General features: G+C 51.3%; 1 protein-coding gene across 1 annotated transcript in view; it reads left to right on the forward strand.

The window, feature by feature from the left end:
* The window catches only part of LOC135549498 (hippocalcin-like protein 1), a 98,240-nt gene that overhangs the window by 56,528 nt on the left and 22,638 nt on the right, over window positions 1-19,074 (forward strand). The window contains exon 2 of the mRNA XM_064979509.1: window positions 5,265-5,435. Coding sequence (XP_064835581.1) covers window positions 5,340-5,435 — 96 coding nt within the window. The 5' untranslated portion in view covers window positions 5,265-5,339. The remainder of the gene's footprint in view (window positions 1-5,264; window positions 5,436-19,074) is intronic.

The raw sequence follows: 19,074 nt of genomic DNA on the forward strand, positions 1-19,074 counted from the left end.
AGCCTCTCTACTGTATATAGCCTCTCTACTGTATATAGCCTCTCTACTGTATATAGCCTCTCTACTGTATATAGCCTCTCTACTGTATATAGCCTCTCTACTGTTATAGCCTCTCTACTGTATATAGCCTCTCTACTGTATATAGTCTCTCTACTGTATATAGTCTCTCTACTGTATATAGTCTCTCTACTGTTATAGCCTCGCTACAGTATATAGACTCTCTACTGTATACAGCCTCTCTACTGTATATAGCCTCTCTACTGTATATAGTCTCTCTACTGTATATAGCCTCTCTACTGTATACAGCCTCTCTACTGTTATAGCCTCTCTACTGTATATAGCCTCTCTACTGTATATAGTCTCTCCACTGTATAGAGCCTCACTACTGTTATAGCCTCTCTACTGTTATAGTCTCTCTACTGTATGTAGCCTCTCTACTGTTATAGCCTCTCTACTGTATATAGCCTCTCTACTGTATATAGCCTCTCTACTGTTATAGCCTCTCTACTGTATAAAGCCTCACTACTGTATATAGCCTCTCTACAGTTATAGCCTCTCTACTGTATATAGCCTCTCTACTGTATATAGCCTCTCTACTGTATATAGCCTCTCTACTGTTATAGCCTCGCTACTGTATATAGCCTCTCTACTGTATATAGCCTCTCTACTGTATATAGCCTCTCTACTGTATATAGCCTCACTACTGTATATAGCCTCTCTACAGTTATAGCCTCACTACTGTATATAGCCTCTCTACAGTTATAGCCTCTCTACTGTATACAGCCTCTCTACTGTATAAAGCCTCTCTACTGTATACAGCCTCTCTACTGTATAAAGCCTCTCTACTGTATATAGCCTCTCTACTGTATATAGTCTCTCCACTGTATAGAGCCTCACTACTGTTATAGCCTCTCTACTGTTATAGTCTCTCTACTGTATGTAGCCTCTCTACTGTTATGGCCTCTCTACTGTTATAGCCTCTCTACTCTATGTAGCCTCTCCACTGTATATAGCCTCTCTACTGCTATAGCCTCTCTACTGTATAAAGCCTCTCTACTGTATATAGCCTCTCTACTGTATATAGCCTCTCTACTGTTATAGCCTCTCTACTGTTATAGTCTCTCTACTGTTATAGCCTCTCTGCTGTATGTAGCCTCTCTACTGTATATAACCTCTCTACTGTATATAACCTCTCTACTGTATATAGCCTCTCTAATGTATATAGCCTCTCTACTGTATAAAGCCTCTCTACTGTATAAATCCTCTCTAGTCTATATAGCCTTTCTACTGTATATATCCTCTACTGTATATATCCTCTCTACTGTATATAGCCTCACTACTGTATATAGCCTCTCTACTGTATATATCCTCTACTGTATATAGCCTCTCTACTGTATATAGCCTCTCTACTGTATATAGCCTCTCTACTGTATATATCCTCTACTGTATATAGCCTCTCTTCTGTATATAGCCTCTACTGTATATAGCCTCTACTGTATATAGCCTCTCTACTGTATATAGCCTCTCTACTGTATATAGCCTCTCTACTGTATATATCCTCTACTGTATATAGCCTCTCTTCTGTATATAGCCTCTCTACTGTATATAGCCTCTACTGTATATAGCCTCTCTACTGTATATAGCCTCTCTACTGTATATAACCTCTCTACTGTATATAGCCTCTCTACTGTTATAGCCTCTCTACTGTATATAACCTCTCTACTGTATATAGCCTCTCTACTGTTATAGCCTCTCTACTGTATATAACCTCTCTACTGTATATAGCATCTCTACTGTATATAGCCTCTCTACTGTATATAGCCTCTCTACTGTATATAGCCTCTACTGTATATAGCCTCTCTACTGTATATAGCCTCTCTACTGTATATAGCCTCTCTACTGTATATATCCTCTACTGTATATAGCCTCTCTTCTGTATATAGCCTCTCTACTGTATATAGCCTCTACTGTATATAGCCTCTCTACTGTATAAAGCCTCTCTACTGTATATAACCTCTCTACTGTATATAGCCTCTCTACTGTTATAGCCTCTCTACTGTATATAACCTCTCTACTGTATATAGCCTCTCTACTGTTATAGCCTCTCTACTGTATATAACCTCTCTACTGTATATAGCATCTCTACTGTATATAGCCTCTCTACTGTATATAGCATCTCTACTGTACTTTTTCACTGTCTTGTTACTGTTGTTTTTATTTCTTTACTTACCTATTGTTCACCTAATACCTTTTTTGCACTATTGGTTAGAGCCTGTAAGTAAGCGTTTCACTTTCATGTCTACACCTGTTGTAGTCGCGTGACAAAAAAAACAACTTTGCTTTGATACACTGCCATCTAGTGGCCATAATCTAAATTGCGCCTGGGCTGGAATAATACATTATGGCTTTTCTCTTGCATTTATTTCAAAGAGAATGATACAAAAATAAATTTAAACACATTTTTTTCTTTGTGTTATCTTTTACCATATCTAATGTGTTATATTCTCCTACAGTCCTTTCACATTTCCACAAACTCCAAAGTGTTTCCTTTCAAATAGTATCAATAATGTGCATATTCTTGCTTCAGGTCCTGAGCTACAGGTAGTTAGATTTGGGTCCTGATCTACAGGCAGTTAGATTTGGGTCCTGATCTACAGGTAGTTAGATTTGGGTCCTGAGCTACAGGTAGTTAGATTTGGGTTTGACATTTTAGACGAAAATGTAAAAAGTGTCCGTTGATCCCTGAAACTTATGTATTGTTATTTATCACAGGGTGGATGTCCTCTCTCTGCTCTGCTCTTCTCCTCTCTGCTCCTCTCTGCTCCTCTCCTCACCTCTCCACTCTGCTCCTCTCCTCTCTGCTCCTCTCTGCTCCTCTCCTCACCTCTCCACTCTGCTCCGCTCCTCTCTACTCCTCTCTACTCCTCTCCTCACCTCTCCTCTCTGCTCCTCTGCTCCTCCCCTCTCTGCTCCTCTCTGCTCCTCTCCTCTCTGCTCTACTCCTCTCTGCTCCACTCCTCTCCTCTCCCCTCTGCTCCTCTACTCTCTGCTCCTCTACTCTCTGCTCCTTCCCTCTCTGCTCATCTCCTCTCCTCTCTGCTCCTCTCCTCTCTGCTCCTCTCCTTTCTGCTCCTCCCCTCTCTGCTCCTCCCCTCTCTGCTCCTCTCCTCTCTGCTCCTACCCTCTCTGCTCCTCTCCTCTCTGCTCCTCTCCTCTCTGCTCTTCTCCTATCTGCTCTACTCCTCTCTGCTCCACTCCTCTCCTCTCCCCTCTGCTTCTCTACTCTCTGCTCCTCTACTCTCTGCTCCTTCCCTCTCTGCTCATCTCCTCTCCTCTCTGCTCCTCTCCTCTCTGCTCCTCTCCTTTCTGCTCCTCCCCTCTCTGCTCCTCCCCTCTCTGCTCATCTCCTCTCCTCTCTGCTCCTCTCCTTTCTGCTCCTCTCCTCTCCGCTCCTCCCCTCTCTGCTCCTCCCCTCTCTGCTCCTCCCCTCTCTGCTCCTCCCCTCTCTGCTCCTCCCCTCTCTGCTCCTCCCCTCTCTGCTCCTCTCCTCTCTGCTCCTCCCCTCTCTGCTCCTCTCCTCTCTGCTCCTCCCCTCTCTGCTTCTCTCCTCTCTGCTCCTCCCCTCTCTGCTCCTCTCCTCTCTGCTCCTCCCCTCTCTGCTTCTCCCCTCTCTGCTCCTCTCCTCTCTGCTCCTCCCCTCTCTGCTCCTCCCCTCTCTGCACCTCTCTGCTCCTCTCCTCCCCTCTCCTCTCCTCCCCTCTCTGCTCCTCTCCGCTCCCCTCCTCTCCTCCCCTCTCTGCTCCTCCCCTCTCTGCTCCTCCCCTCTCTGCACCTCTCTGCTCCTCTCCTCCCCTCTCCTCTCCTCCCCTCTCTGCTCCTCTCCGCTCCGCTCCCCTCCTCTCCTCCCCCCTCTCTGCTCCTCCCCCCTCTCTGCTCCGCTCCTCTCCTCTCCTCTCCCCTCCCCTCTGCTCCTCCCCTCTCTGCTCCTCTCCGCTCCTCTCCTCCCCCTCTCTGCTCCTCCCCTCTCTGCTCCTCCCCTCTCTGCTCCTCTCTGCTCCTCTCCTCCCCTCTCCTATCCTCCGCTCTCTGCTCCTCTCCGCTCCCCTCCTCTCCTCCCCTCTCTGCTCCTCCCCTCTCTGCTCCGCTCCTCTCCTCTCCTCCCCTCTCTGCTCCTCCCCTCTCTGCTCCTCTCCGCTCCTCTCCTCTCCTCCCCCTCTCTGCTCCTCCCCTCTCTGCTCCTCCCCTCTCTGCTCCTCTCCGCTCCTCTCCTCTCCTCCCCTCTCTGCTGTCTCATATTAAACTCTCAGTTGGTTGCATTTGAACCCAGTCTGTCTCATTGCCGTCATAGTAAAGGCTAAAGGGACCTTCAGGATTATCGAACGGTTGTGAATTGTTTTATGCCTGTAATGGGTGAGGAAATGGTTATAAGTGAAATAGGAGAGAACAGAAATAGAACTGTTGCATGTGAGGTAAAACATTGCTGAACTGAAATGCGTTATGCAGTTTGTAATACTGTGGGTAAAACCCTGAAAACAATAAATGTTGCTACAAAGGTGTAGTCCTGGGCTCAAAGTAGATGATGTTTTATGTGACTGATGTGATGGAAGACTATATACAGAGTCTTCACTAAGTATTCACACCCTGTGACCTATTCCACATTTTGTTGTGTTCCAGGCTGAATTCAAAACGGATTAAAATAAAAAATAAAAAATCCCACCCAGATACACACTATACCCCTTATTGACAAAGTGAAATCATCATTTTTAGAAACGATTGAAAATGAAATACAGAAATATCTCATTTACGTAAGTATTCACACCCCCATGAGTCAATACATGTTTGAATCCACATCGGTAGCGATTACAACTGTGAGTCTTTCTGGGTAAATCTGTGAGAGCTTCACACACCTGGATTGGACAAAATGTACACGCTCTGTGGTCGTTGATCATTGCTAGACAGCCATTTTCAAGTCTTGCCGTAGCTTTTTAAGCAATTTTAGGATGTTGACCAACAAAATGTGGAAAACATCAAGAGGTGTAAGTACTTTCTGAAAGCCACTGTAGGGATGATTTTTGATTGGACAGCAGACCCCTGTTGTCATGGTTACAGCCCGTAGACACTTCTGTCATTTATTATTTGGTTTCACATTGCTTCCTGATTTAATTGGTCGCTGACCTTTTCTCTCTAATCTGTGATTGGCCACTCACTCTCTTTCCGTCATCTGTGATTGGTCACTCACACTCTCTCTTCACTGTGATTGGCAGGTTGTAACCAGGGGCCTGGTAGGTGTTGTTGCCACTGAGACCGAGTGTGTGTCGCCACGGTGTTGCGTCGTTGCCATGGGGAAACAGAACAGCAAGCTACGGCCAGAGATGCTTCAGGACCTGAGAGAGAACACAGAGTTCTCTGACCACGAACTACAGGAGTGGTACAAGGTCACTACACAGTACACACACACACACACACACACACACACACACACACACACACACACACACACACACACACACACACACACACACACACACACACACTCACACACACACACACACACACACACACACACACACACACACACACACACACGGGTACACACACACACACACACACACACACACACACACACACACACACACACACACACACACACACACACACACACGGGTACACACGGGTACACACGGGTACACACACACACACACACACACACACACACACACACACACACACACACACACACACACACACACACACACACACACACACACACGGGTACACACACACACACACACACACACACACACACACACACACACACACACACACACACACACACACACACACACACACACACACACACACACAGATAAGTTGTTGCTATCCCGGATGGCAGTTGTTTTGCAAACTTCGACCCAACTTTGCTATTTTGTGATTCTGTTGCCGTTTATGTTTTTATTTTCTCTAAATGTATCTGCTATCATTTCAAACATCAGATGGGCAGCTACTTACCTGAATTCCGGCTTCAAGTTCGCCCTGGACGCTTTCTGGAATTCCCAACCCAATTTCCGAGCTACCAAAGAGGGACAGCTAACGTTACAAAGGCCAGAGGGAGGGGGGGGGGGGGGGGATCCTGGTGAGATTGAGCTGAAGGGAGAACCGGCCACCTCTTCTCTCCATTCTATTGGCCAATGTACAGCCACTTGATAATGAAATGGATGACCTCTGATCAAACGGGACTCTCGAAACTGTAATATTCTCAGCTTTTCTGAAACATGGCTCTCGGGTTAAGATACCCCCCCCCCAGTGGCTATAAGATACCCCCCCCCCCGTGGCTATAAGATACCCCCAGTGGCTATAAGATACCCCCAGTGGCTATAAGATACCCCCAGTGGCTATAAGATACCCCCAGTGGCTATAAGATACCCCCCAGTGGCTATAAGATACCCCCCAGCGGCTATAAGATACCCCCAGCGGCTATAAAATACCCCCAGCGGCTATAAGATACCCCCAGTGGCTATAAGATACCCCCGTGGCTATAAGATACCCCCCGTGGCTATAAGATACCCCCAGTGGCTATAAGATACCCCCAGTGGCTATAAGATACCCCCCGTGGCTATAAGATACCCCCAGTGGCTATAAGATACCCCCAGTGGCTATAAGATACCCCCAGTGGCTATAAGATACCCCCCGTGGCTATAAGATACCCCCAGCGGCTATAAGATACCCCCCCCAGTGGCTATAAGATACCCCCGTGGCTATAAGATACCCCCGTGGCTATAAGATACCCCCAGCGGCTATAAGATACCCCCCGTGGCTATAAGATACCCCCCGTGGCTATAAGATACCCCCCAGCGGCTATAAGATACCCCCAGTGGCTATAAGATACCCCCAGTGGCTATAAGATACCCCCCGTGGCTATAAGATACCCCCAGCGGCTATAAGATACCCCCCAGCGGTTATAAGATACCCCCAGTGGCTATAAGATACCCCCCAGCGGTTATAAGATACCCCCAGTGGCTATAAGATACCCCCAGTGGCTATAAGATACCCCCAGTGGCTATAAGATACCCCCCGTGGCTATAAGATACCCCCCGTGGCTATAAGATACCCCCCAGTGGCTATAAGATACCCCCCAGTGGCTATAAGATACCCCCAGAGGCTATAAGATACTCCCAGTGGCTATAAGATACCCCCCGTGGCTATAAGATACCCCCAGCGGCTATAAGATACCCCCCGTGGCTATAAGATACCCCCAGTGGCTATAAGATACCCCCCAGTGGCTATAAGACACCCCCAGTGGCTATAAGATACCCCCCGTGGCTATAAGATACCGACAGGATAGTGGAGTCGGAAGTCGAGGGGGGGAGGGGTTTGCTTCTTCATCAACAACAACTGGTGTGCTAACTCGAGCGCGGTAGAAGTGTGTTCACCCATCTTGGAATAGCTGATGATCAAATGCCGAGGGTCTTTTCAGAGGTTATTGTGACTGCTGTATACGTTCCACCTCGGGACAGGACAAATAACAAGCTGACGTTCATCAAACTGTACGAGTCTATAACCAAGCAGGAAAACCTACATCCAGAGGCTGCTTTTCTGGTTGCCAGGGTTTCTTTTTATTTATTCCACGTAACACGTGATGCCCAACTTCCATGAACACGTCTCCCTCGCCATTAGGGGGTGATACAATCCATGACCACTGTCATTCTACCATGAAGCATGCATACGAGGCCTTCCCTCACAGACGAGTGAGGGAAGGCCTCGTATACATGCTTCATGGTAGAATGACGGTTCGGCAAATCAGATCATGACTCTGTACGCCTGCTTCCTGTTTGCAAGCAGAAGCTCAAACAGAAAGTACCCGTGACTCGCTCCGTTGAGAAATATTCTCCAGAACCAGAGATGATGCTACCCCTCCTGTTCACCCCATCATCATGTTTGCTGAAGATACAACAGTGGTAGGCCTGGTCACCGTCGACGATGAGTCAGCCTACAGTTTAGGAGGTCAGTGACCTGACAGTGTGGTGCCAGAACAGCAATCTCTCCCTCTTCGTCAGTAAGACCAAAGGAGCTGATCATGGACGAGAGGAAATGGGGGAGGGATGAGCACTCTACATCGACGGGGCTGCAGTGGAGCGGATCGAGAGCTACAACTTCCTCGGTGTCCAAATCACTAAATATTTAAAATTGTCTACGGTTGTGAAGAATGCGTGTTGGTTTGGCATGTGCCCTCAAATCCTCAAAGTTCTACAGCTGTACGGTTGAGAGCATCTCTGGCTGGCTGCGTCACTGCTTGGTACAGCAATACCACTACCCTCCATCACTGCTTGGTACAGCAATACCACTACCCTCCATCACTGCTAGGTACAGCAATACCACTACCCTCCATCACTGCTAGGTACAGCAATACCACTACCCTCCATCACTGCTTGGTACAGCAATACCACTACCCTCCATCACTGCTAGGTACAGCAATACCACTACCCTCCATCACTGCTAGGTACAGCAATACCACTACCCTCCATCACTGCTTGGTACAGCAATACCACTACCCTCCATCACTGCTTGGTACAGCAATACCACTACCCTCCATCACTGCTTGGTACAGCAATACCACTACCCTCCATCACTGCTAGGTACAGCAATACCACTACCCTCCATCACTGCTAGGTACAGCAATACCACTACCCTCCATCACTGCTAGGTACAGCAATACCACTACCCTCCATCACTGCTTGGTACAGCAATACCACTACCCTCCATCACTGCTTGGTACAGCAATACCACTACCCTCCATCACTGCTTGGTACAGCAATACCACTACCCTCCATCACATGGGGCTACAGAGGGTAGTGCGGATAGACCAGCACATCACTGGGACTGAGCTCCTTGCCATGGGGCTACAGAGGGTAGTGCGGACAGACCAGCACATCACTGGGACTGAGCTCCTTGCCATGGGGCTACAGAGGGTAGTGCGGACAGACCAGCACATCACTGGGACTGAGCTCCTTGCCATGGGGCTACAGAGGGTAGTGAGGATAGACCAGCCCATCACTGGGACTGAGCTCCTTGCCATGGGGCTACAGAGGGCAGTGCGGATAGACCAGTACTTTTAAAATGTATTTTATCTTTATTTAACTAGGCAAGTCAGTTAAGAACAAATTCTTATTTTAGAATGACGGGCTAGTGGGTTAACCTGCCTTGTTCAGGGGCATTCGATCTTGCAACCTTTCGGTTACTAGTCCAATGCTCTAACAACTAGGCTATGCTGCCTCCCCTATACTGTAATACCAGGAAAGAGAGTATGACGTCCAACCTCAGAGACCCCTTGGCGTCTATAAATCACATAGTGTCTGTGATATTTAACCCCCCCCAGCCTCGTATGGCAGATAAAGTAGAGCTGACACGATAAACTGACCTGACCGGCCACTTATAGCTGATCTTACCATAAATAACCTCCAGGGTCCTTCTAGAGAAATGTGAAGTTTGAAATTAAATATGTTTGCTAATATGGATGATTGTTGTTAGGACAAGTAATAACTACAACATTAGTAGTAGTAGTAGTAGTAGTAGTAGTAGTAGTAGTAGTAGTGACAGTAGTAGTAGTAGTAACAGTAGTAGTAGTAGTAGTAGTAGTAGTAGTAGTAGTAGTAGCAGCAGCAGCATTAATAGTAGTAGTAGTAGTAGTAGTAGTAACAGTAGTAGTAGTAATAGTAACAGTAGTAGTAGTAGTAGTAGTAATAGTAACAGTAGTAGTAGTAATAGTAACAGTAGTAGTAGTAATAGTAACAGTAGTAGTAGTAGTAGTAGTAGTAATAGTAACAGTAGTAGTAGTAATAGTAACAGTAGTAGCAGTAGTAGTAGTAATAGTAACAGTAACAGTAGTATTAGTAGTTATAGTAACAGTAGTAGTAGTAGTAGTAACAGTAGTAGTAGTAACAGTAGTAGTAGTAGTAGTAATAGTAACAGTAGTAGTAGTAATAGTAACAGTAGTAGTAGTAGTAATAGTAACAGTAGTAGTAGTAGGAGTAACAGTAGTAGTAGTAGTAGTAGTAATAGTAACAGTAGTATTAGTAATAGTAACAGTAGTAGTAGTAGTAATAGTAACAGTAGTAGTAGTAGCAGCAGCAATAGCAACAGTAGCAGCAGCAGCAATAGTAACAGTAGCAGCAGCAATAGTAACAGTAGTAGTAGTAATAGTAACAGCAGTAGTAGTAGCAGCAGCAACAGTAGTACTAGTAGTAATAGTAACAGTAGTAGCAGTAATAGCAACAGCAGCAGCAGTAGTAACAGTAGCAGCAGTAGTAACAGAAATAGTAGCAGTAACAGTAGTAGTAGTAGCAATAGTAACAGCACCAGCAGTAGCAGCAACAGCAGCAGCAGTAACAGTAGTAGCAGCAGTAATAGGAGCAACAGCACCAGCAGTAGTAGTAGTAACAGTAGCAGTAGCAGCAGCAGCAGCAGCAGCAGCAGTAGCAGCAGTAGCAGCAGCAACAGTAGTAGTAGCAGTAGCAGCAGCAGCAACAGCAGCAGCAGCAGTAGCAGCAGCAGTAGTAGTAACAGCAGCAGTAACAGTAGCAGCAGCAGCAGCAGCAGCAGCAGTAGTAACAGTAGCAGCAGCAGCAGCAGCAGCAGCAGCAGCAGTAGCAACAGTAGTAGCAGAACCAGCAGTAGTAGCAGTAGTAGTAGCAGTAGTAACAGTGGTAGCAGCAGCAGCAGCAACATTAGTAACAGTAACAGTGATAGCAACAGTAGCAGCAGCAGTAACAGTGGTAGTAGTAGCAGCAGTAACAGTGATAGCAACAGCAGCAGCAGTAGCAGCAGCAGCAGCAGCAGCAGCAGCAGCAGCAGCAGCAACAGTAGTAGCAGCAGCAGCAGCAGCAGCAGCAGCAGCAGCAGTAGTAGCAACAGTGATAGCAACAGTAGTAGCAGTAGTAACAGCAATAGTAACAGTAGTAGTAGTAGTAGTAGTAGTAACAGTGATAGTAACAGTAGTAGTAGTAGTAACAGTAATAGTAACAGTAGTAGTAGTAGTAGTAGTAGTAGTAGTAGTAGTAGTAACAGTGATAGTAACAGTAGTAGTAGTAGTAACAGTAATAGTAACAGTAGTAGTAGTAGTAGTAGTAACAGTGATAGTAACAGTAGTAGTAGTAGTAACAGTAATAGTAACAGTAGTAGTAGTAGTAGTAACAGTAGTAGTAACAGTAGTAGTAGTAGTAGTAGTAGTAGTAGTAGTAGTAACAGTAGTAGTAGTAGTAGTAGTAGTAGTAGTAGTAGTAGTAGTAGTAGTAACAGTAGTAGCAGAACTAGTAGTAGTAGCAGTAGTAGTAGTAGTAGTAGTAGTAGTAGTAGTAATAGTAGTAGTAGTAGTAGTAGTAGTAGTAGTAGTAGTAGTGATAGTAACAGTAGGAGTAACAGTAGTAACAGTAACAGTGATAGTAACAGTAGTAGTAGTAGTAACAGTGGTAGTAGTAGTAGTAGTAGTAACAGTGGTAGTAGTAGTAGTAGTAACATTAGTAACAGTAACAGTGATAGTAACAGTAGTAGTAGTAGTAACAGTGGTAGTAGTAGTAGTAGTAGTAGTAGTAACAGTGATAGTAACAGTAGTAGTAGTAGTAGTAGTAGTAGTAGTAGTAACAGTAGTAGTAGTAGTAGTAGTAGTAGTAGTAGTAGTAACAGTGATAGTAACAGTAGTAGTAGTAGTAGTAGTAGTAGTAGTAGTAGTAGTAACAGTAGTAGTAGTAGTAACAGTAGTAGTAGTAGTAGTAGTAGTAGTAGTAGTAGTAACAGTAGTAGTAGTAACAACAGTAGTATTGGGGTGGCAGGTAGCCTAGTGGTTAGAGGGGCGGCAGGTAGCCTAGTGGTTAGAGGAGCGGCAGGTAGCCTAGTGGTTAGAGGGGCGGCAGGTAGCCTAGTGGTTAGAGGGGCGGCAGGTAGCCTAGTGGTTAGACGGGCGGCAGGTAGCCTAGTGGTTAGAGGGGCGGCAGGTAGCCTAGTGGTTAGAGGGGCGGCAGGTAGCCTAGTGGTTAGAGGGGCGGCAGGTAGCCTAGTGGTTAGAGGGGCGGCAGGTAGCCTAGTGGTTAGAGGGGCGGCAGGTAGCCTAGTGGTTAGAGGGGCGGCAGGTAGCCTAGTGGTTAGAGGGGCGGCAGGTAGCCTAGTGGTTAGAGGGGCGGCAGGTAGCCTAGTGGTTAGAGGGGCGGCAGGTAGCCTAGTGGTTAGAGGGGCGGCAGGTAGCCTAGTGATTAGAGGGGCGGCAGGTAGCCTAGTGGTTAGAGGGGCGGCAGGTAGCCTAGTGGTTCGAGGGGCGGCAGGTAGCCTAGTGGTTAGAGGGGCGGCAGGTAGCCTAGTGATTAGATGGGCGGCAGGGTAGCCTAGAGGTTAGAGGGGCGGCAGGTTGCCTAGTGGTTAGAGGGGCGGCAGGTAGCCTAGTGGTTAGAGGGGCGGCAGGTAGCCTAGTGGTTAGAGGGGCGGCAGGTAGCCTAGTGGTTAGATGGGCGGCAGGTAGCCTAGTGGTTAGAGGGGCGGCAGGTAGCCTAGTGGTTAGAGGGGCGGCAAGTAGCCTAGTGGTTAGAGGGGCGGCAGGTAGCCTAGTGGTTAGAGGGGCGGCAGGTAGCCTAGTGGTTAGAGGGGCGGCAGGTAGTCTAGTGGTTAGAGGGGCGGCAGTTAGCCTAGTGGTTAGAGGGGCGGCAGGTAGCCTAGTGGTTAGAGGGGCGGCAGGTAGTCTAGTGGTTAGAGTGGCGGCAGGTAGTCTAGTGGTTAGAGGGGCGGCAGGTAGTCTAGTGGTTAGAGGGGCGGCAGGTAGCCTAGTGATTAGATGGGCGGCAGGTAGCCTAGTGGTTAGAGGGGCGGCAGGTAGCCTAGTGGTTAGAGGGGCGGCAGGTAGTCTAGTGGTTAGAGGGGCGGCAGGTAGTCTAGTGGTTAGAGGGGCGGCAGGTAGTCTAGTGGTTAGAGGGGCGGCAGGTAGTCTAGTGGTTAGAGGGGCGGCAGGTAGTCTAGTGGTTAGAGGGGCGGCAGGTAGTCTAGTGGTTAGAGGGGCTGCAGGTAGCCTAGTGGTTAGAGGGGCGGCAGGTAGCCTAGTGATTAGAGGGGCGGCAGGTAGCCTAGTGGTTAGTGGGGCGGCAGGTAGTCTAGTGGTTAGAGGGGCGGCAGGTAGTCTAGTGGTTAGAGGGGCGGCAGGTAGTCTAGTGGTTAGAGGGGCGGCAGGTAGTCTAGTGGTTAGAGGGGCGGCAGGTAGCCTAGTGGTTAGAGGTGCGGCAGGTAGTCTAGTGGTTAGAGGGGCGGCAGGTAGCTTAGTGGTTAGAGGGGCGGCAGGTAGTCTAGTGGTTAGAGGGGCGGCAGGTAGTCTAGTGGTTAGAGGGGCGGCAGGTAGTCTAGTGGTTAGAGGGGCGGCAGGTAGTCTAGTGGTTAGAGGGGCGGCAGGTAGTCTAGTGGTTAGAGGGGCGGCAGGTAGTCTAGTGGTTAGAGGGGCGGCAGGTAGTCTAGTGGTTAGAGGGGCGGCAGGTAGTCTAGTGGTTAGAGGGGCGGCAGGTAGTCTAGAGGTTAGAGGGGCGGCAGGTAGTCTAGTGGTTAGAGGGGCGGCAGGTAGTCTAGTGGTTAGAGGGGCGGCAGGTAGCCTAGTGGTTAGAGGGGCGGCAGGTAGCCTAGTGGTTAGAGGGGCGGCAGGTAGCCTAGTGGTTAGAGGGGCGGCAGGTAGCCTAGTGGTTAGAGGGGCGGCAGGTAGCCTAGTGTTTAGAGGGGCGGCAGGTAGCCTAGTGGTTAGAGGGGCGGCAGGTAGCCTAGTGGTTAGAGGGGCGGCAGGTAGCCTAGTGGTTAGAGGGGCGGCAGGTAGCCTAGTGGTTAGAGGGGCGGCAGGTAGCCTAGTGGTTAGAGGGGCGGCAGGTAGTCTAGTGGTTAGAGGGGCGGCAGGTAGCCTAGTGGTTAGAGGGGCGGCAGGTAGTCTAGTGGTTAGAGGGGCGGCAGGTAGTCTAGTGGTTAGAGGGGCGGCAGGTAGTCTAGTGGTTAGAGGGGCGGCAGGTAGTCTAGTGGTTAGAGGGGCGGCAGGTAGTCTAGTGGTTAGAGGGGCGGCAGGTAGCCTAGTGGTTAGAGGGGCGGCAGGTAGTCTAGTGGTTAGAGGGGTGGCAGGTAGTCTAGTGGTTAGAGGGGTGGCAGGTAGTCTAGTGGTTAGAGGGGTGGCAGGTAGTCTAGTGGTTAGAGGGGTGGCAGGTAGTCTAGTGGTTAGAGGGGTGGCAGGTAGTCTAGTGGTTAGAGGGGCGGCAGGTAGCCTAGTGGTTAGAGGGGCGTTAGGTAGCCTAGTGGTTAGAGGGGCGGCAGGTAGCCTAGTGGTTAGAGGGGCGGCAGGTAGTCTAGTGGTTAGAGGGGCGGCAGGTAGTCTAGTGGTTAGAGGGGCGGCAGTTAGCCTAGTGGTTAGAGGGGCGGCAGGTAGCCTAGTGGTTAGAGGGGCGGCAGGTAGTCTAGTGGTTAGAGGGGCGGCAGGTAGTCTAGTGGTTAGAGGGGCGGCAGGTAGTCTAGTGGTTAGAGGGGCGGCAGGTAGCCTAGTGATTAGATGGGCGGCAGGTAGCCTAGTGGTTAGAGGGGCGGCAGGTAGCCTAGTGGTTAGAGGGGCGGCAGGTAGTCTAGTGGTTAGAGGGGCGGCAGGTAGTCTAGTGGTTAGAGGGGCGGCAGGTAGTCTAGTGGTTAGAGGGGCGGCAGGTAGTCTAGTGGTTAGAGGGGCGGCAGGTAGTCTAGTGGTTAGAGGGGCGGCAGGTAGTCTAGTGGTTAGAGGGGCGGCAGGTAGTCTAGTGGTTAGAGGGGTGGCAGGTAGTCTAGTGGTTAGAGGGGCGGCAGGTAGTCTAGTGGTTAGAGGGGCGGCAGGTAGTCTAGTGGTTAGAGGGGTGGCAGGTAGTCTAGTGGTTAGAGGGGCGGCAGGTAGTCTAGTGGTTAGAGGGGCGGCAGGTAGTCTAGTGGTTAGAGGGGCGGCAGGTAGTCTAGAGGTTAGAGGGGCGGCAGGTAGCCTAGTGGTTAGAGGGGCGGCAGGTAGTCTAGTGGTTAGAGGGGCGGCAGGTAGCCTAGTGGTTAGAGGGGCGGCAGGTAGCCTAGTGGTTAGAGGGGCGGCAGGTAGCCTAGTGGTTAGAGGGGCGGCAGGTAGCCTAGTGGTTAGAGGGGCGGCAGGTAGCCTAGTGGTTAGAGGGGCGGCAGGTAGCCTAGTGGTTAGAGGGGCGGCAGGTAGCCTAGTGGTTAGAGGGGCGGCAGGTAGCCTAGTGGTTAGAGGGGCGGCAGGTAGCCTAGTGGTTAGAGGGGCGGCAGGTAGCCTAGTGTTTAGAGGGGCGGCAGGTAGCCTAGTGGTTAGAGGGGCGGCAGGTAGTCTAGTGGTTAGAGGGGCGGCAGGTAGCCTAGTGGTTAGAGGGGCGGCAGGTAGTCTAGTGGTTAGAGGGGCGGCAGGTAGTCTAGTGGTTAGAGGGGCGGCAGGTAGTCTAGTGGTTAGAGGGGCGGCAGGTAGTCTAGTGGTTAGAGGGGTGGCAGGTAGTCTAGTGGTTAGAGGGGCGGCAGGTAGTCTAGTGGTTAGAGGGGCGGCAGGTAGTCTAGTGGTTAGAGGGGCGGCAGGTAGTCTAGTGGTTAGAGGGGCGGCAGGTAGTCTAGAGGTTAGAGGGGCGGCAGGTAGTCTAGTGGTTAGAGGGGCGGCAGGTAGTCTAGTGGTTAGAGGGGCGGCAGGTAGCCTAGTGGTTAGAGGGGCGGCAGGTAGCCTAGTGGTTAGAGGGGCGGCAGGTAGCCTAGTGGTTGGAGGGGCGGCAGGTAGCCTAGTGGTTAGAGGGGCGGCAGGTAGCCTAGTGGTTAGAGGGGCGGCAGGTAGCCTAGTGGTTAGAGGGGCGGCAGGTAGCCTAGTGGTTAGAGGGGCGGCAGGTAGCCTAGTGGTTAGAGGGGCGGCAGGTAGCCTAGTGGTTAGAGGGGCGGCAGGTAGTCTAGTGGTTAGAGGGGCGGCAGGTAGCCTAGTGGTTAGAGGGGCGGCAGGTAGTCTAGTGGTTAGAGGGGCGGCAGGTAGTCTAGTGGTTAGAGGGGCGGCAGGTAGTCTAGTGGTTAGAGGGGCGGCAGGTAGTCTAGTGGTTAGAGGTGCGGCAGGTAGTCTAGTGGTTAGAGGGGCGGCAGGTAGCCTAGTGGTTAGAGGGGCGGCAGGTAGTCTAGTGGTTAGAGGGGTGGCAGGTAGTCTAGTGGTTAGAGGGGTGGCAGGTAGTCTAGTGGTTAGAGGGGTGGCAGGTAGTCTAGTGGTTAGAGGGGTGGCAGGTAGTCTAGTGGTTAGAGGGGCGGCAGGTAGCCTAGTGGTTAGAGGGGCGGCAGGTAGCCTAGTGGTTAGAGGGGCGGCAGGTAGCCTAGTGGTTAGAGGGGCGGCAGGTAGTCTAGTGGTTAGAGGGGCGGCAGGTAGCCTAGTGGTTAGAGGGGCGGCAGGTAGTCTAGTGGTTAGAGTTGCGGCAGGTAGCCTAGTGGTTAGAGGGGTGGCAGGTAGTCTAGTGGTTAGAGGGGCGGCAGGTAGCCTAGTGGTTAGAGGGGCGGCAGGTAGTCTAGTGGTTAGAGGGGTGGCAGGTAGTCTAGTGGTTAGAGGGGCGGCAGGTAGCCTAGTGGTTAGAGGGGCGGCAGGTAGTCTAGTGGTTAGAGGGGTGGCAGGTAGCCTAGTGGTTAGAGGGGCGGCAGGTAGTCTAGTGGTTAGAGTTGCGGCAGGTAGCCTAGTGGTTAGAGGGGTGGCAGGTAGTCTAGTGGTTAGAGGGGCGGCAGGTAGCCTAGTGGTTAGAGGGGCGGCAGGTAGTCTAGTGGTTAGAGGGGTGGCAGGTAGTCTAGTGGTTAGAGGGGCGGCAGGTAGCCTAGTGGTTAGAGGGGCGGCAGGTAGTCTAGTGGTTAGAGGGGTGGCAGGTAGCCTAGTGGTTAGAGGGGTAGCAGGTAGTCTAGTGGTTAGAGGGGCGGCAGGTAGTCTAGTGGTTAGAGGGGTGGCAGGTAGCCTAGTGGTTAGAGGGGTGGCAGGTAGCCTAGTGGTTAGAGGGGTGGCAGGTAGCCTAGTGGTTAGAGGAGTGGCAGGTAGCCTAGTGGTTAGAGGGGCGGCAGGTAGCCTAGTGGTTAGAGGGGCGGCAGGTAGCCTAGTGGTTAGAGGGGCGGCAGGTAGTCTAGTGGTTAGAGGGGCGGCAGGTAGTCTAGTGGTTAGAGGGGCGGCAGGTAGCCTAGTGGTTAGAGGGGCGGCAGGTAGTCTAGTGGTTAGAGGGGCGGCAGGTAGCCTAGTGGTTAGAGGGGGCGGCAGGTAGTCTAGTGGTTAGAGGGGCGGCAGGTAGTCTAGTGGTTAGAGGGGTGGCAGGTAGCCTAGTGGTTAGAGGGGCGGCAGGTAGTCTAGTGGTTAGAGGGGCGGCAGGTAGCCTAGTGGTTAGAGGGGCGGCAGGTAGTCTAGTGGTTAGAGGGGCGGCAGGTAGTCTAGTGGTTAGAGGTGCGGCAGGTAGCCTAGTGGTTAGAGGGGCGGCAGGTAGTCTAGTGGTTAGAGGGGCGGCAGGTAGCCTAGTGGTTAGAGGGGCGGCAGGTAGCCTAGTGGTTAGAGGGGCGGCAGGTAGCCTAGTGGTTAGAGGGGCGGCAGGTAGCCTAGTGGTTAGAGGGGCGGCAGGTAGCCTAGTGGTTAGAGGGGCGGCAGGTAGCCTAGTGGTTAGAGGGGCGGCAGGTAGCCTAGTGGTTAGAGGGGCGGCAGGTAGTCTAGTGGTTAGAGGGGCGGCAGGTAGCCTAGTGGTTAGAGGGGCGGCAGGTAGTCTAGTGGTTAGAGGGGCGGCAGGTAGCCTAGTGGTTAGAGGGGCGGCAGGTAGTCTAGTGGTTAGAGGGGCGGCAGGTAGTCTAGTGGTTAGAGGTGCGGCAGGTAGCCTAGTGGTTAGAGGGGCGGCAGGTAGTCTAGTGGTTAGAGGGGCGGCAGGTAGCCTAGTGGTTAGAGGGGCGGCAGGTAGCCTAGTGGTTAGAGGGGCGGCAGGTAGCCTAGTGGTTAGAGGGGCGGCAGGTAGCCTAGTGGTTAGAGGGGCGGCAGGTAGCCTAGTGGTTAGAGGGGCGGCAGGTAGCCTAGTGGTTAGAGGGGCGGCAGGTAGCCTAGTGGTTAGAGGGGCGGCAGGTAGTCTAGTGGTTAGAGGGGCGGCAAGTAGCCTAGTGGTTAGAGGGGCGGCAGGTAGTCTAGTGGTTAGAGGGGCGGCAGGTAGCCTAGTGGTTAGAGGGGCGGCAGGTAGTCTAGTGGTTAGAGGGGCGGCAGGTAGTCTAGTGGTTAGAGGGGTGGCAGGTAGCCTAGTGGTTAGAGGGGTGGCAGGTAGCCTAGTGGTTAGAGGGGTGGCAGGTAGCCTAGTGGTTAGAGGAGTGGCAGGTAGCCTAGTGGTTAGAGGGGCGGCAGGTAGCCTAGTGGTTAGAGGGGCGGCAGGTAGCCTAGTGGTTAGAGGGGCGGCAGGTAGTCTAGTGGTTAGAGGGGCGGCAGGTAGTCTAGTGGTTAGAGGGGTGGCAGGTAGCCTAGTGGTTAGAGGGGCGGCAGGTAGTCTAGTGGTTAGAGGGGCGGCAGGTAGCCTAGTGGTTAGAGGGGCGGCAGGTAGTCTAGTGGTTAGAGGGGCGGCAGGTAGTCTAGTGGTTAGAGGTGCGGCAGGTAGCCTAGTGGTTAGAGGGGCGGCAGGTAGTCTAGTGGTTAGAGGGGCGGCAGGTAGCCTAGTGGTTAGAGGGGCGGCAGGTAGTCTAGTGGTTAGAGGGGCGGCAGGTAGTCTAGTGGTTAGAGGGGCGGCAGGTAGCCTAGTGGTTAGAGGGGCGGCAGGTAGCCTAGTGGTTAGAGGGGCGGCAGGTAGCCTAGTGGTTAGAGGGGCGGCAGGTAGTCTAGTGGTTAGAGGGGCGGCAGGTAGCCTAGTGGTTAGAGGGGCGGCAGGTAGTCTAGTGGTTAGAGGGGCGGCAGGTAGTCTAGTGGTTAGAGGGGCGGCAGGTAGTCTAGTGGTTAGAGGGGCGGCAGGTAGCCTAGTGGTTAGAGGGGCGGCAGGTAGTCTAGTGGTTAGAGGGGCGGCAGGTAGTCTAGTGGTTAGAGGGGCGGCAGGTAGTCTAGTGGTTAGAGGGGCGGCAGGTAGTCTAGTGGTT

This window comes from Oncorhynchus masou, chromosome 12 (genome assembly GCF_036934945.1).
Source record: "Oncorhynchus masou masou isolate Uvic2021 chromosome 12, UVic_Omas_1.1, whole genome shotgun sequence".
In the NCBI taxonomy this organism is placed as follows: Eukaryota; Metazoa; Chordata; class Actinopteri; order Salmoniformes; family Salmonidae; genus Oncorhynchus; species Oncorhynchus masou.